Source organism: Engystomops pustulosus, chromosome 11 (assembly GCF_040894005.1).
Source record: "Engystomops pustulosus chromosome 11, aEngPut4.maternal, whole genome shotgun sequence".
Lineage (NCBI taxonomy): Eukaryota > Metazoa > Chordata > Amphibia > Anura > Leptodactylidae > Engystomops > Engystomops pustulosus.
The window spans coordinates 72514158-72530811 of NC_092421.1; the positions used below are offsets into that span (position 1 = coordinate 72514158).

At 40.7% G+C, this 16654-nt stretch overlaps 1 protein-coding gene across 1 annotated transcript in view; it reads right to left on the bottom strand.

Moving 5' to 3' along the window:
* Window positions 1-16654, bottom strand: part of LOC140105591 (alpha-2-macroglobulin-like) — a 56469-nt gene that overhangs the window by 16289 nt on the left and 23526 nt on the right. The window contains exons 18-26 of the mRNA XM_072129578.1: window positions 14447-14609; window positions 11305-11530; window positions 7789-7915; window positions 7012-7133; window positions 6240-6297; window positions 3872-3955; window positions 2795-2971; window positions 2374-2455; window positions 676-832 (exon numbers count right to left, since the gene is read on the bottom strand). Of these exons, the coding sequence (XP_071985679.1) occupies window positions 676-832; window positions 2374-2455; window positions 2795-2971; window positions 3872-3955; window positions 6240-6297; window positions 7012-7133; window positions 7789-7915; window positions 11305-11530; window positions 14447-14609 (1196 nt within the window). The remainder of the gene's footprint in view (window positions 1-675; window positions 833-2373; window positions 2456-2794; window positions 2972-3871; window positions 3956-6239; window positions 6298-7011; window positions 7134-7788; window positions 7916-11304; window positions 11531-14446; window positions 14610-16654) is intronic.

Sequence of the window (16654 nt, forward strand, 5' to 3'; positions counted from 1 at the left end):
ACTATTTCTGTCTCTGAGTGTCTCTGTCATTGACTATTTCTGTCTCTGAGTGTCTCTGTCATTGACTATTTCTGTCTCTGAGTGTCTCTGTCTCTGAGTGTCTCTGTCATTGACTGTCTCTGTCTCTGAGTGTCACTGTCTCTGTCTCTGACTGTCTCTGTCTCTGACTGTCTCTGTCTCTGTCTGTCTCTGTCTCTGTCTGTCTCTGTCTCTGGGTTTCTCTCTCTGACTCTGGGTTTCTCTCACTGTCTCTGACTCTGGGTTTCTCTCACTGTCTCTGACTCTGGGTTTCTCTCACTGTCTCTGACTCTGGGTTTCTCTCACTGTCTCTGACTCTGGGTTTCTCTCACTGTCTCTGACTCTGGATTTCGGGTGTCTCCCTCTTTCTCCCTCTGTCTCTGTCTGTCTCTGACCGTCTCTGTATGTGTCTCTGACTGTCACTTTGTCTATGGGGGGATTTATGAGTAGTGTCTGAGAGCAGTAATATTCTAGTTGCCCATGGCAACCTATCAGAGCTCAAGTTTCAATTTCCCACAGCTTTGGGGATTGTAAAAGCGACAGTGCAGATTCCTTTAGTGGACACATATACACACACTCAGCTTTATATATTAGATATATTACATCTGTCAGATGCATAATTTACTATCCACGATGCTGCATGTGTAAGTTGCTTACCTTCATGGCGTTATTGAAAAGTCGCCCCACGCTAAGGAAAGATCCGGTGTCTTGCTGATTGTTCCCTAGCCAGGAGAAGGAGTGGTTCAGGTGACTTTCATCTATGAAGATGTAAGGTCCGGCTTTGCTGAAAGACTTCACTACAAATCCAGTCAACCTGCAGAAACATACGAGAGCTATTCCCAATATCCATACAATCAGAAAACATGGCAACACGTCTAATCAATGGTCTGGTCTCAAGTTTACATTAACAGTATTCAAGGGTCTGGTCTGTTCCATATTAGTTTAGGAGAGACCTCTCCGGACAGTATCACGTTATAAAACTATATAGTTAACAGGAGAAGTCGTCATAGAGTACTACTGTATTTTTTTGACTATAAAAAAATCCTTCAATTTTCTCAGAAATCAAAAGGTGCGCCTCATAGTCCAGTGCGCCTTATATATGAACCGTACTTATAGACAACAGCTGCCTTGCACTGTGCACAGGTCTGCCACCTGCTGGTCATTCATCCTTATAATCAGGTGCGCCTTATAATCCAGTGCGCCTTATATATGAACCCAGACGTTTAGCTGGCATTTATTGATGGTGCGTCTTATAATCCGGTGCGGCTTATAGTCCGAAAAATATGGTACTCCAATCAGAGAACGTCTTCTGCGTGTCACTGGATTATGCAAGCACCTATTGGCTCATCCATCGGTTTTAGTAAATACTTGCTTTTTGATTTGATAACTAACCCATATGGACCGGGTCATGTCTTACGAAATTGCTTTAGGTATCCACAGGAGTATTGTCGGGGCTAACCTACATCAATTTGCATATACTGTTTGCATCTTGTTCCTGCTGTAGAAATCTGCAGCAATTCCCACATGTGTCCTCCCGGCTTTGAATTTATAAATAAAGGCTTCTGAGCGTACAGCTAGAGTTTTTTTTTTAAAAATCCCATTCGGTGCCCGTTTCTGGATTTTTTTTACACTTTTTTATTTCTAGTGTTAAAAACAATTAAAACTAATTGTGAGAAACTTGCAATAAAATAGTTGTGGGGAGACGCGTTTCATACCCGAACCAGGTTAGTCTTGAGTCCATGTTCTTCTGTTCATTTGTTGGGGTTATATAAGGATTTTTGGCACGGGGAATCTGAGTCTCCACGCCCATTTATGATGATATGCAGTATTTAAATTATTTTTACCACATTTTTACCATAATACAGGATATTCTATATTTTATCTACCGGTAATACAAAAACTGCTATCTCAAAGTTTCGAATCAAATTTCATCTTTGCTTCTATGTACAGGCAGTCCCCGGGTTAGGCACAAGATGGGTTCAATAGGATTGTTCTTAAGTTGAATTTGTATCTAAGTTGGAACTGTATATATTATAATTGTAGTTCCGGACAACATTTTTTTTGCCCCAGTGACAATTTGCGTTTCACAATTTTTTGCTGTAATGGGATTTTTGATTATCACTAAATCTTCATTACAGACACCTTACAGCTGATCATTGCAGTCTGGGACTATAGTAACATCCAGAGAGGTCACCAGAGGTCACAGGGGGCAAAGGGCTCCGGCTTTAACTATGGGTCGTCTGTAAATCAGGCGTCCGTAAGTAGGGGACCATCTGTATATATTCTCTCATTGGGAGAATGTTATTTGACACTTTGAATTTATGAAACATTGTTTAAAAGTTTTAAACCACAAACCAGGTGTTTCCGTCTTTGTCTCTCTTTCCGAAAGCGCTGTACGACCCATCATCACGTTTGTACGTAAGCTGCCGCTGATACCCTGCATGATATAATAGATGTGATATATAATAATACATAGAATGCTATGGAGAAATATAACAATTATAACTACAACTAAGTGTCGATAAGTGTTATCAGGATCTATACGTAAACCTATAAAGTGTAGCTTAGAGTAGAAATGCTCAAAATGCGTAGAATGTTTATAAGGGATCAATGAACTTTTTGCTTTGGAATATGCCCAAGTATAGGATAATTTTTTTTAAGTTTTACAGAGGAGGTGCTAAACTTTGTTGTTAAGAGTAAGATAAGAATCCATAAGTGCCTTGATTCACTGCTGGGCAAAATATTATAAAATATTAAATATTATAGAATTTCTCACCACTTTCCAGGAATTTCTTGGCTTTGCTCTGGATTTCACTATTCAGTTGATGAGTCTTCTCCAAATATTGGAGGATGAAGATATTAGGAGCAAAGAGAACCATGTTCTGTTCCCCACATCCATATGGCATGGCCAGGAGACGGTCAAGGTTCTGCATGGCTGTGCCCATGAGATCTCCTGTAGAGAAAAAAAAATTCTACATTAATAGTAATCGATAAATATTAAACTATCATTCTTGTTTGCGTGCAGAAGCCGCCAACCCCATATACCTGGTCCTGCTCTCATTGAATACTTTTGTATCCAGTCTAGGCAATGCTCTGACGACTAACATGTCTGGTCTCCAAAACAACATAGTGTAGTCAGAGGGGTTTGTGCAGTAATTTATGTAACTACTAAGGCCATGTAAAGGCATTTATAGGTTACATATAAGTTAGGTTCTTTAAATTTGTTCTTATGTTGAATTTGTATATAAGTCGGAACTGGTATTTCATAATAGTAGCTCCAGACAAAAAAAAACTATTGGCTTTTCTAAAATTTGTGATGGACACAAACATTATCAACGCTGGTTAGCATTACAGCCGCGCAGTGCTGGGGTCCTGGGTCAGTGGTTAGCATTACAGCCGTGCAGTGCTGGGGTCCTGGGTCAGTGGTTAGCATTACAGCCGTGCAGTGCTGGGGTCCTGGGTTCATGTCCCAGGGTAAACATCTGCAAAGAGTTTGTATGTTCTCTCCGTGTTTGTGTGGGTTTCCTCTGGGTCCTCCGGTTTTCTGCCACACGCCATAAACATACTGGTAGGTTGATTAGGTTGTCAGCTACATTAGGGACAGGGACCGATTTGGCAAAACTCTGTGCAGCGCTGCGTAATCTGTGTGCGCTATATAAATAAAGAATTATTATTATAACGTCATTACAGACACTTTACAGCCTGGGACTATAGTAAAGCATCCAGAGAGCTTCTCCAGAGGTCACAGGTGGCAGAGCGGTCCATCGGTAACTAGGGGACGCCTGTAAGTCAGGGACCACCTTTATTATTCATGATGACACTAATGGAAGGATTCATACATTATAGGTCTTACCCAGCATTGTAATATGAGCTCTTGCAGAATCCTCCAGAATATTATCTGGAATTTTCAGAGAAATCTCTTCCACTTTAGCTTGTCCTAAAATAAAATGGCAACATGGTTTATCATAGAAAAACAAAAATCATATTGAAAGGGATAAGTCTTAGTTGTAAAATTCACTCTATGGAGGTTTATCCCTTGAGGACCGCAAATCTGACATCAGAAACAAATGTTCTAAAGATTATTCAAAATTGTGAGCCGGACACCTGAGAGCCACAAATGAAGGTCTTAGGCAAAGGGTGAATCCCAGGAGAAGCACAAGACTGTGCGATGTGCAGCAGCATTCATGTCATTGGCAATGATGTTAGAAAAAAACCATATATCACTAACAGGAAGCAGTTTTTAGCTTTTTGGTTTTACAAATATGGTTCACATGGCAAAACACATATAGTGTAATGCTATACATGGCGCGTCTACGTGAAAAAAGACATTCCATGAAAATATCACAATATGATTTCTCTTAAATGGTTTGCCCTAGTGAGCAGTGAAGTCACATCCGTGGCTCCTGTGGCCTTCTAGCAGCTCACTCCCATTCTAGTGAATAGACTTGAATTGCAATACCAAATATAGCCACTATACGACATACTTCAGTCTTTTCACTCTGCAGATGCTGGAATACCACTTTAAAGGAAACCTACCACCACAGATCTACCTATTAAAGGGGTATTCTCATCTGGGCATTCACATTCAGTTTCACTAATCTTCCATATATAAACATTTCTTCAATTGGATGTTATTAAAAAAAAATGTTCCTATGTGAAAATAATTTCCCATAAACATAGCCATGTTGTCCCTTAGAAACGAGATAGCTTCCTCGGTTACGGCCACCTCACATTTTGATGGCCAGAGTGGTGGCCAGATTTGCGCTATAGAGCCCTGCCTGACCTCCTGGATTCAGTATCCATTACCACAGGACGGCTGCGGGACATGCAGTAACTCCCGGACATTTCATATACAAAAACTTTTTGTTTATTTGTGAAATCCATCCAGCAGAGGTGGTCGTATCCGAGGAAGCCATCTCGTTTCTAAGGGACAAAATGACTACATTTATGAGAAATTATCTTCACACAGGTAATTTTTTTTAATAACATCTAATTGAAGAAATGTTTATCTATGGCAGATTAATCAAACTGATTGTGAATGCCCAGACGAGAATACCCCTTTAAGGTGCATCTAACTAATGTAAGGATAACCCTTTTTAGGGCTAATCCTTTAGTCCCCACAATCTTTTAAAAGGTTTAATGGACTTGATGTGCAAATTTTCTAAAGAGGCTACTAGGGCGTGGAGTAGCCGGAGCTGAGGCTATGTCGCACGGCTACTCCATGCCTCAGTAGCCTCTTTGATCCTCCTACCAGATATCTTCAGCGTGCAGCTAGAAGGAGCTGTGTGCAGTCGTCCGTGAAGCCGGAATTCTGCGCATGCGCAGAACTCTGGCTTTGCTTACGAGTGTGCGCAGCTCCTTGTAGCTGCACGCTGAAGATATCTGGTAGGAGGATCAAAGAGGCTACTGGGGTGTGGAGTAGCCATGCTGTGAAGCCTCAGCTCCGACTACTCCACGTCCCGGTAGCCTCTTTAGAAAATTTGCATATCAAGGCCATTAAACTTTCTAAAAGATTGTGGGGACTAAAAGATTAGCCCTAAAAAGGGTTATCCTAACATTCGTTAGATGCACCTACCACCAGATCTACCTATATAAGTAGATCCGTGGTGGTAGATTTCCTTTATTTTTGAAAAGAAAGTCTCTCCAGAACAGTTTAAGGTTAGTTTTTTTGTTGAAAAAAGAACAGACAAACATGACATAGTACAGCAGTAGAGACATATGAGACAAAATAATGAAAAGTCTACCCCTGGCCAGTAACACAAAAATCAGCATCTGGCCAAAAAACCTTAGTCTACACAAAACCAAACAAATCGCACCCGGAAGGGGCAAGGGTAGAGGAGGGAGAGAAAGGAAGGGGGAAGGAGTAACCACAAAAACACCAGCAGGGATTGGGAGTAGACCTATCATTCATCCAAGAGGGAGCGATATTCCTAGGAGGCCTGGATATAGATCCAGAGGGTCCACCATTCCTTATACCTATCGTGGAGGTCAAATCCTCCATCCGTTGGATATTTTACCAATAATTATACAACTGCATTTTTGTGACACATATTTGAATGTGTAAAGAAGGAAAGTTATAAAAATAAAAAGTTTGCCAAATTTGTTATACTCCTTCCTTGCTATAACATGTACAATTTGCAATTGATTGAAAATGTAACCTATAAATCTCTATCACCGATTAGCATCACACGTCCGGCCATATGTAATATTACGTCTCTTACCTCCTTCTTTAATACAGATTAGAGAGCTGTGTGATTTCTCCACCAGGACACCTCCAGGCTGAAAAGATAAAAAAAATATTAAATATTTTGGTAAAAGTAATCAAATTTGCAATTTAAAGGTTTGGTTTAAAGAGATTTTGCCATTTAAAGAGAATTTCTTATTTGCAGATTTTTAAGGATGAGCAAATCTATTTGTCAATTTGTAGATTCGTTATAAATCTGGTGTATTTTCTGAAAACCACAGGGGGGGTATATACCAATATCCAGGACAATTAAAGCAAAAAAGATTTGGATGCAAAGATTTGGCATAGCTACAGGGGAGTAAAGCTATAGTAAAGTTGTAGTAAAGCTATAGTAAAGTTGTAGTAAAGTTGTAGTAAAGCTATAGCAAAGCTACAGTAAAGCTACAGTAAAGCTACAGTAAAGCTATAGTAAAGCTATAGTAAAGCTGCAGTAAAGCTATAGTAAAGCTGCAGTAAAGCTACAGTAAAGCTACAGTAAAGTTATAGTAAAGCTATAGTAAAGCTACAGTAAAGTTGTAGTAAAGCTATAGCAAAGCTTCGGTAAAGTTATAGTAAAAGTCAAAACATGTTTGCAACACAATCAGCATTTATTCATTTTAGCAAATTCTGAAGTGTGACTTCAAAATTTGCTCAAATATTCTAATGTGCTGGTCCGTTTATATAACAGCTGGCTAAATATTTGTCCCAGTTTGATCTACCAATAGTTAGTAGACTTAACCAATTTATTTCAACCCCATTCCTGCACTTACCTGTACCAGTACTGGCTTTATAACGGTGTCAGTGCTGCCTTGTTTAGGAACCACAGGGATCTCATTCCCACAAAATTCCTCTGTGTCTACAGCTTCTGTCCGGACAGTGATATTTACTTCTCCTAGAGGATGTAAACAGAAAACCATCCTGAATGTCACAGGTTAGGCTCATTTACTAAGTTCGTTGTGCCACTTTGCGACGCACTTCATAGCTAAAACGGCTCGCACAGTTATTTAAGAAGTGTCTGCGCTGCAATTGTGTTGCACGCAACCCTTTTGTGGCGCGGCTGCGTTGGCACAAATTAGGGGGCATGCCGTTGGACGGTCCCACTGATTCGGACCAGACACCATATTTAACTTTCAAATTGTGTTGCACGCCCTATGTTAAAGGTGCACCACAAAAAAGATGGTGAACACTATCGTACCAGTGCAGGGAAGCGACACATTCATGATTTCTGGCACACGATCTTAGTGAATCGCCGCACGCAGTATTATACACGGACAATGCACTTTCTGTGAACTCGAGCGGCAATGTAAGTAACTGTGCCCCAACATCCAATATCCAATCTCCTCAGTGGTCTCACAATCCTAAAGTCTCAGTTTCAACACAGATAATAGTCTTAGGACCAGTGTTGATGATGTTACCTAATAATCATGTAACATAGTTAGTGGTCATAAAGTAGCTTTTTGTTTTATTGTTAGCAAAAGTACAAAAAGTTGTATTTAATTTGAAGTGTGTTAGTAAGTTTCATCTCCAAGTCTCAGCTCCCATCATACCCAGTTTGGCGGCTTTCAGGTTCCAGTAGAAGGTTTTGCTCTCATCGGCGCAGATACAGCTGCTGTACTGACAGTGATCACACGGCTGCTCCTCTAACTCCTCCGTGGTCTGCAGGGTGGTCCGTACCTGGAAGTACAGATAAATATACATGTCGGAGGTTTTCTAGCTTCTACAGGTGTCTATTTAAACAGTTGGATTGGGCCCAGCAGAAGACCCTCCAGTGGACCTGCTATAGAAAGCATCAGGTTCTACAATTTCCAGGAGACATCATCTTTTTGGGTTAGATAAATAATTTAGTATTGACAGTTTAAAAAAAATATATAAAAAATTCAGCTTCAGAAACCTCAGTCCAGCTTTGGTCTCATAATCTTCTAATTTGGCAATTATGGGAAACCATGGAGTCTTAACATAAAAAATAACAGCACGCCCCTTGTATATGATGATCCTGTTGGAGTGCCGCAAAACTTACTTTACATGCCATATGGGAGGTAGTGGACTTCCTTAACCCCTTAAGGACGCAGCCATTTTGTAGCTTAAGGCTCAGCCCGATTTTTTGGATTCTGACCTGCGTCGCTTTATATGGTTATAACTTTTGAACACTGTTACTTATCAAAGCGATTCTGAGATTGTTTTTTCCCCACATGTTGTACTCCATTTTAGTGGTAAATTTTGGCTGATAAGTTTTGCATTTACTTACAAAAAAAAAGAAAATATGATAAATTTTTTAAAAAATTTGCCATTTTCGAAATTCAAAATCATTGCGTTTTCAGGCAGATAGATTTACCACCTAAATAAGTTGCTGAATAACATTTCCCATTTGTCTACTTTACATTTTCATAATTTCTGAAATTACAAAAAGAATATCGCTTTTCCGGATTTTCAGAATTGACTATTTTGGGGATAAATACAGTTTTGAATGAAATTTTACATATTTAGCATCAAAACCCCCTATATAACCAACCCATTTTCAAATCTACACCCCTCAAACTATCAGAAACAGCTTTTATGAAGATTGTTAACCCCTTGAGATCTTCATAGTAATTGAATCAAAATGGAGGTGAAATTTAGAATGGTCATATTGTTCCCTTATACGTTCATTTAGCCCTAAAATTTACACATTTCCAAAATATAAAAAGAGAAAACCCACCATACAATTTGTTCTGCAATTTCTCCTGAGTACAGAGACCCCCCACATGTGGCCGTTACTTGTGTTATGGGGGCACAGCGAGACGCAGAAGGGAAGGAGGGCGCTGCAGCTGCCAGGATTTTAGTTTCCTCATTGGCCCCTTTTGAAGGCTATAAAATTTTCGCTTTTTCGTAATTGGGGCCATGTGATGCCATTTTTTTTGCGGGATGAGATGCTTTTTCCAGTGTTACCATTTTGGGGTTGGTATCACCTATTGTTGAAAATTTAGGAACTTTTTTTGAGGGCAGGAGTAGAAAAGCATCAATTCTGTACTGGATTTTTTACTTTTTTTTTTTTTGGTGTATAGCCTAATAATCCTGTTATCTTTATTCTATGGGTCGATACGATTACGGGGATACCAGACTTGAATATATTTTCTTACGTTTTACTAAATTTGTCAAACAAAACCCTAATGTGGGGAAAAATCTATCATTTATGTATTGCCGTCTTCCAAGTGGCATAACATTGTTACTTTTTTGGCTACGGAGCTGGTTGATGGCTTATTTTTTGCGGGACATGTTGTACTTTGCACCAGTATCATGTCGGAGTACACATGGTTTTTTGATCACATTTTATAGCATTTTTTGTGGGATTGAATAGCTAAAAATCATAATTTTTGGAAGGTTTATAGCAGTTTTTTTTACGGCGTTTATCGTGGGGGTTCAATAATGATTTAATTGTATTCTACGGGTTGTTACGGACGCGGTGATACTATATATGTGGGGTTTTTGTTATGATTTAGACTTTTTTTTCAGTTATATGTCTCTTTATATGTTATGGGGCTTATGGGCATTTTTATTGATTTATTACTTTATTTTTTATTGAATAACATTTTTTTTTTTACTTTTTCACTTTTTCCACCATGGGAAATGACCAAGAAATCATCTGATTGCTTGTTCATGATAATACTCTGCAATAATCATGTATTGCAGAGTATTATCAGTGTTAGCCTATGCACTTGCATAGGCTGGCACTATGCCAGTAAGATGACGTCACAGACGCCATCTTACTGGCAGTGCCTGCAGGCAGTGCTGGGGACCAGATCGGACCCCAGCACTTCCATAGCAGCGATCGTTGCCCCCCGAAAACGGTTCGGGGGGGCCGATTGTGGCGGAAAGACACCCCAGAGACATGTTAGATGCCGCGGTCGTGCTGACCGCGGCATTTAACGGGTTACACACCCGCGATCGGAGCCGACTCCGACCGCGGGTGTTACACTGGGGTGCCGGCTATTAGTTACAGCCGGCACCCCGTGTTTCCCGATGCCGGTTCGGCTCTGATCCAGAGCCGAGCCGGCATAAGCGCCGTGGCGGATATATCCGCCACTGAGCGCTAAGTCACTGCGCTCCGTGGCGGATATATCCGCCATGGAGCGTGAAGGGGTTAAAGTTGTCCAAGAGACATGCAAAATATTTGACAAAATGAAGGAGAACTTAATTTTCATCAATGTTAGGCCCCATGCACACTGCCGTTGTGGGGGTGCATACACGGGCGCAAGTTTGTGGCCCTATAGACAGCCCCATAGACGGCAATAGGCCCTGTGCATGGTACAGTAAGCACAACGAATGCTCAACATACTGGGGCACAGGGTATACCCTGAGGAAGCCTACATAGACAGGCGGAACGCGTGGGGATTGCTCTCTGCCCCCCCTATCCCTAGACTGGACACTTGAGATATTGAGGTAACTATGACTCTATTGGAGGTGATACATCTATTTCATTTCTAAGCACTCTCATTTCCTTATGTCTGATTATCTCTGATATAGCCTAAGTACTTTATGCTACCATGCTATTTATACTTCTTTGATGTACCTCTAGTGGATTCATCCACCATCGGGCTAGTGGGGTCTGTTTAGCACTCAGTTGTGCTTTTTAAATGTTTTTAATATATTTTTGTGACTTAATAAAAATTTCAATTTATATATCTTTGAAAGCCGTAGTGGATATCCCTCTTTTTCTTTCAAGTTTGATAAATGATACTATACTGGGTGTCTCTTTATTCTTTCCACTATAGACCCACTTATAACAATATTTTTCAAGTAAAAATGACCTTCCTGATGACAGGTTTCCTTTAAGAGTTTTTATCACTGTCTTCTTCAGGTATTATTGTTGTGCTTTTTTGCTCTTGCACAATAAAACTATTAACTGATTTGACTATTATGTTTGTGCCCTACGATCTCTATCTGTGTTTCGCCTTGTCCCCCGCCTAGCAATTTTTGAAATTATGTAAATTTTATACGACTTTATAAATAGATGAGTCGTTGGCAAGATTACCCATTGTACTTTATCACAGGTGATATAATACTTGATATAATTTTGTTTTTTTCACCTTGATACATTGTTTCAGGTAGTTAAAGACGGAGGCTTTGAGGGTAAATGTCTCTCCTCTGACCACAGAATACGGGAGGGTAAGATCCACAAAGAACGGCTGGAAAACTCTTAGGGACGAGGATGGAGACATCCCGAATCCACTGGGTCCCATACATACGGCTCCTGCAGTCCAGTCAGTGATTGTATCCGGAGCCTTATGATGGATTTCAGCTCTGCCAGAATCTCTAGATAAAACAAGAAAATAGACTTATTATCCTGTAATATTTCACTAATTTAAAGGTTTTTCTTGCCAAAAAACCAATAACACAACTTCCTGATCTGTAGAGATGTGATTACTAGACCAGCAATGTTGAGCGGGTATGCAGAGGGGGTACACGGGGCTTTTTGGGCAGGATAGTGAAGTCTTGTATATAACATATTGTAGTTCACCAATAATGCAGATGCCAGTAATATTTCCTACAGTTTACCCCCAGGGAAGGCGATAATTTATCTCACTGTATGTAGGAAACATATTTTCTACTGTCCCATTGTTTAATCCTCTAAGATAGTACCGGTACATCATTTTCATGTGTATCAGCCCAATTTAAGCCAAAAGAACATTAGGTATGTATACAGGTATGTATATAAATTGTATAGATTAGTTGCTTCTCCAAGAGTAACTTTAAAGGGTTTGTCCACTTTCAGAAAATAATTGAAATTGTTTGTGTAATGAAAAGTTATACAGTTTTCCAATATACTTTCTGTATCAATTTTTCTGTATTTTTTTTTAGATCTCTGCTTGTTGTCATTTAAAAGGCAGCTTTAGTGTTACTTCCTGTGAAAAAAAAACTGGTCCTTGGTCATGTGATGATATACAGGTGCACGGCTCGTTATATCCCTGGTCATGTGATGTCACACAGGTGCATGGCTCGTTATATTCTTGGTCATGTGGTGTCATACAAGTGCATGGCTCATTATATCCCTGGTCATGTGATGTCACACAGGTGCATGGCTCATTATATCCCTGATCATGTGATGTCACACAAGTGCATGGCTCATTATATCCCTGATCATGTGATGTCACACAGGTGCACGTCTCGTTATATCCCTGGTCATGTGATATCACACAGGTGCATGGCTCATTATATCCCTGATCATGTGATGTCACACAGGTGCATGGCTCATTATATCCCTGATCATGTGATGTCACACAAGTGCATGGCTCATTATATCCCTGATCATGTGATGTCACACAGGTGCATGGCTCATTATATCCCTGATCATGTGATGTCACACAAGTGCATGGCTCATTATATCCCTGATCATGTGATGTCACACAGGTGCATGGCTCATTATATCCCTGATCATGTGATGTCACACAGGTGCATGGCTCATTATATCCCTGATCATGTGATGTCACACAAGTGCATGGCTCATTATATCCCTGATCATGTGATGTCACACAGGTGCATGGCTCATTATATCCCTGATCATGTGATGTCACACAGGTGCATGGCTCATTATATCCCTGATCATGTGATGTCACACAGGTGCATGGCTCATTATATCCCTGATCATGTGATGTCACACAAGTGCATGGCTCATTATATCCCTGATCATGTGATGTCACACAAGTGCATGGCTCATTATATCCCTGATCATGTGATGTCACACAGGTGCATGGCTCATTATATCCCTGATCATGTGATGTCACACAGGTGCATGGCTCATCATATCCCTGATCATGTGATGTCACACAGGTGCATGGCTCATTATATCCCTGATCATGTGATGTCACACAGGTGCATGGCTCATTATATCCCTGATCATGTGAAGTCACACAGGTGCATGGCTCATTATATCCCTGATCATGTGATGTCACACAAGTGCATGGCTCATTATATCCCTGATCATGTGATGTCACACAAGTGCATGGCTCATTATATCCCTGATCATGTGATGTCACACAGGTGCATGGCTCATTATATCCCTGATCATGTGATGTCACACAGGTGCATGGCTCATTATATCCCTGATCATGTGATGTCACACAAGTGCATGGCTCATTATATCCCTGATCATGTGATGTCACACAGGTGCATGGCTCATTATATCCCTGATCATGTGATGTCACACAGGTGCATGGCTCATCATATCCCTGATCATGTGATGTCACACAGGTGCATGGCTCATTATATCCCTGATCATGTGATGTCACACAGTTGCACAGCTCGTTATATCCCTGGTCATGTGATGTCACACAGGTGCACGGCTCATTATATCCCTGGTCATGTGATGTCACACAGGTGCACTGCTTGTTAGTATCACAGAGATCAAGGACCAGTTTCTATCCACAATGACAGCAAAGAGATGTAGAAAAAATTGAAAACTGTATAACTTTTCAATACACAAACAATATTTAAGTGACGAGAGTCTTACCATTTAAGTGGGAAGTCATTTTAATTCAAGCGAACATCTTTTACAAGAATATTCACAAAAAGTTTTTAATTTAAGTACTCTTAGATATCATTTTTTTTAAAATTAAAAAGTAAAATTATTTTGAGGTTTTGGAACACAATTTAAAGGGGTTGTCCGGGATTTGCAAAAAAATCAGGAGCCGAACTAGGACGGGCTTTTTAAAAATTAAACGCATACTCACCTCCTCTGTAGCTCCTGATGTCCCGTTTGTCTGATCCGCGTCACTGTTTGTTTACAGGGGCATAGAAGCTGCGGTCTGGTAGCTTCCGTCCAGCCGGTCATGCCCACTCATCCCTATCTTTCAGCACTGTGTATGGTGACGAGTGGGAGTACCCGGCAGGTTGGAAGCTCACCAAGTAGGGGCACGGATCAGACAGACCGTGGCGTGGGACATCGGGAGACGGAGGAGGTAAGTACATGTTTTTTTTTGTTTTTTTTTTTAAAACCCCGTCCCAGCCCGGCTCCTAATTTTTTTTGAACTCTTGGACAACCCTTTAAAGTGAACAAGACTAAGCTGCATTACCGGTTACATCCTGCGAGTTACCGAGGTGCTGTTTTTGAAAGGAAACTGTGATGCTAATGTAATGCTAGACAAATTCCAGTGCACAGAATGAGGAAGGATTGGATTGGTTTTCCTTTACTTGTGGTTTTGTTAATAAAAGAACATTTAATATGTAACTTACCCAAGAGGAACAAGTTCCCAAATCCAGGTCTCAGGGAAATACGTTCTTACTTTTTCACTTTTCATTTCTTTTGGCTTTAGTGGGTACCCTTCAGGTTCTATAGCTGTTCTTGCAACGTTAGATGCACCTCCTGGCCCAGGAAGGCCCCTATTAATACTCCTCTCTTAAAATATAGAAATAGAAAACTTAGGTTCTAAAAATCACATTACATTCTACAAAACAATATACCGGTATATGCCAATATCTGATGCTAAATGATATATCTGCTGCACTGTAAGACTGTCTAGTCCTACTTACCATCTTCTATAGACTATAGAATCTATATTAGATTATGCATTAGCATAATATAAAAAATGATCATAGTCTTCATACTTGTGGTGGAGTAAATTTTTTAGCACAGTCTTCGGTGGGTAAAAAAATTGAAACTTCTTTATTGAAAACTTTGATAAAAATATATCCAACGGCATAGATACCCCTGTCTCACTAATGATCAACGCGTTTCAAGCCTTGCTGGCCTTAGTCATGATCTAACATTCAAATATAATGGGGCATATTTACTTACCCGGTCCTGTCGCGATCCTGCGGTGCGTTGTCGGGCGAGGATTCGGGTCCGGCACGATTCAATAACATCGTGCATCCAAGTTCCTGTATGTGTCGCTTCTTCGCCGAGGTCCGCCGGAGTTCACCTTCTTCTTCCTGGTGCATGCGAGTGCTTTATCTTGCGACACATTTCCTTTTTTAATTTCCGCGTTTTGTCCGACGGCCCGCCCCTGATTTCTGTCGAGCCTGCGCCGATGCGCCACAATCCAATCGCGTGCTCCAAAAACCCAGGGCAATTCAGGGCAAAAGAGAAATATTCGGGAAACCCTACGAAAGTGCGGCGTTCGGACCCTTAATAAATGAGCCCCACTGTCTCCATTTAAAACACTTAACTTTCCCTTTCCTGTGATGTCACAGGGGGTGGAACAATACACAATGGTTTGCAAAAAAAAAAACCCTTTCATTGCCAGTTCATGAAAAGGAGACTGAGAAAACTTCTTTACCTCTATAAGAAATAGTTTGTTTAAATTTATGGGGATATATATTCTAGTATGAGGCAAAATGGAAGGTAAACAGAAAAACAAACTCTTTAATCTTTAGGACATTATTGTCACTTGGAGGAGTATATGAGCAATGGACTAATAACATAGGATCAGGTCCTGGCATAAGTTCAAGCCCTCTGGATGTCTCGTATTCAATATGAACATCCAGTATGATTCCTGGCTTATGAGTTTTTTTCTTATATCTCCTGCTCTTGGGGGTTTGGTAACCCTTTCTATCCCTTGCCATTCAAACGTTTTTACATTGCCACCATTGCTTTTTTTCTGTGAAGTCCGAAGTCTTGGGATCGTCCGCGCAAATCAGGTGGCGAGCGCAATGTAGTGGTGAGCTGAAAATGTTGTTTTTCTCTTTCAGTCAATTTTTTGGTACAACGTATGACATAATTGTCATAAACAAACTGAGGAATCTGCCTCTGGATGTGCACCACTGAAGGAGTGCCAGGGCAAACCTGTCATTAGGCAAATTGAGCCTCTTGCCCCAGATGGCACCATGTCCAAGAATTTGGGACAAAATTAGGTCAGACGCAAGTTCCAGTAGGATTGCAATAGTGTCGAGGTGCTGGCTGATCAGGGGCAGCGGAAAGATAGAAACACTAAACAATAGAGACCTCAACTCCTAGTTTGGAATAAGTATAATTTCTTCCTCCACACATTGGTCCAAATTTACTAAGGCCCTTGCGCCAGTTCTCTGTTGGACTTTGCACATATATTTCAGTGAAAAATGCGTGTGTGGCGGCTGAACTATTCTTCATGTAACGCAAATTTCTGCACTGAAGGGGGCGTCCTGGTGCCCAGTCAGACGGTGTGACAGATTTATCAAGTCTCTGTTGGGGCAGACTCTGTCGGGGCAGTGCAGGGGACGCCAGATTCATAAAGAACGTGCACCAGAAATCCTGAATCTGGCGCCCCCTGTACACTACAAAGACACTGCACTGTTTTAGTAAATGTGGGCAATTATGGTGATTCCATGAGACGACATGCCACCATACACCAGGGCCATATGTATCACTTGTTCTTCTTTACAGCAACTTTTTAATTAGTCGCCGTAATTTTGCACCAGTTTTGTGCCTAAACACCAAAGTAGCATGCATCAAAAATAACCGTGTTT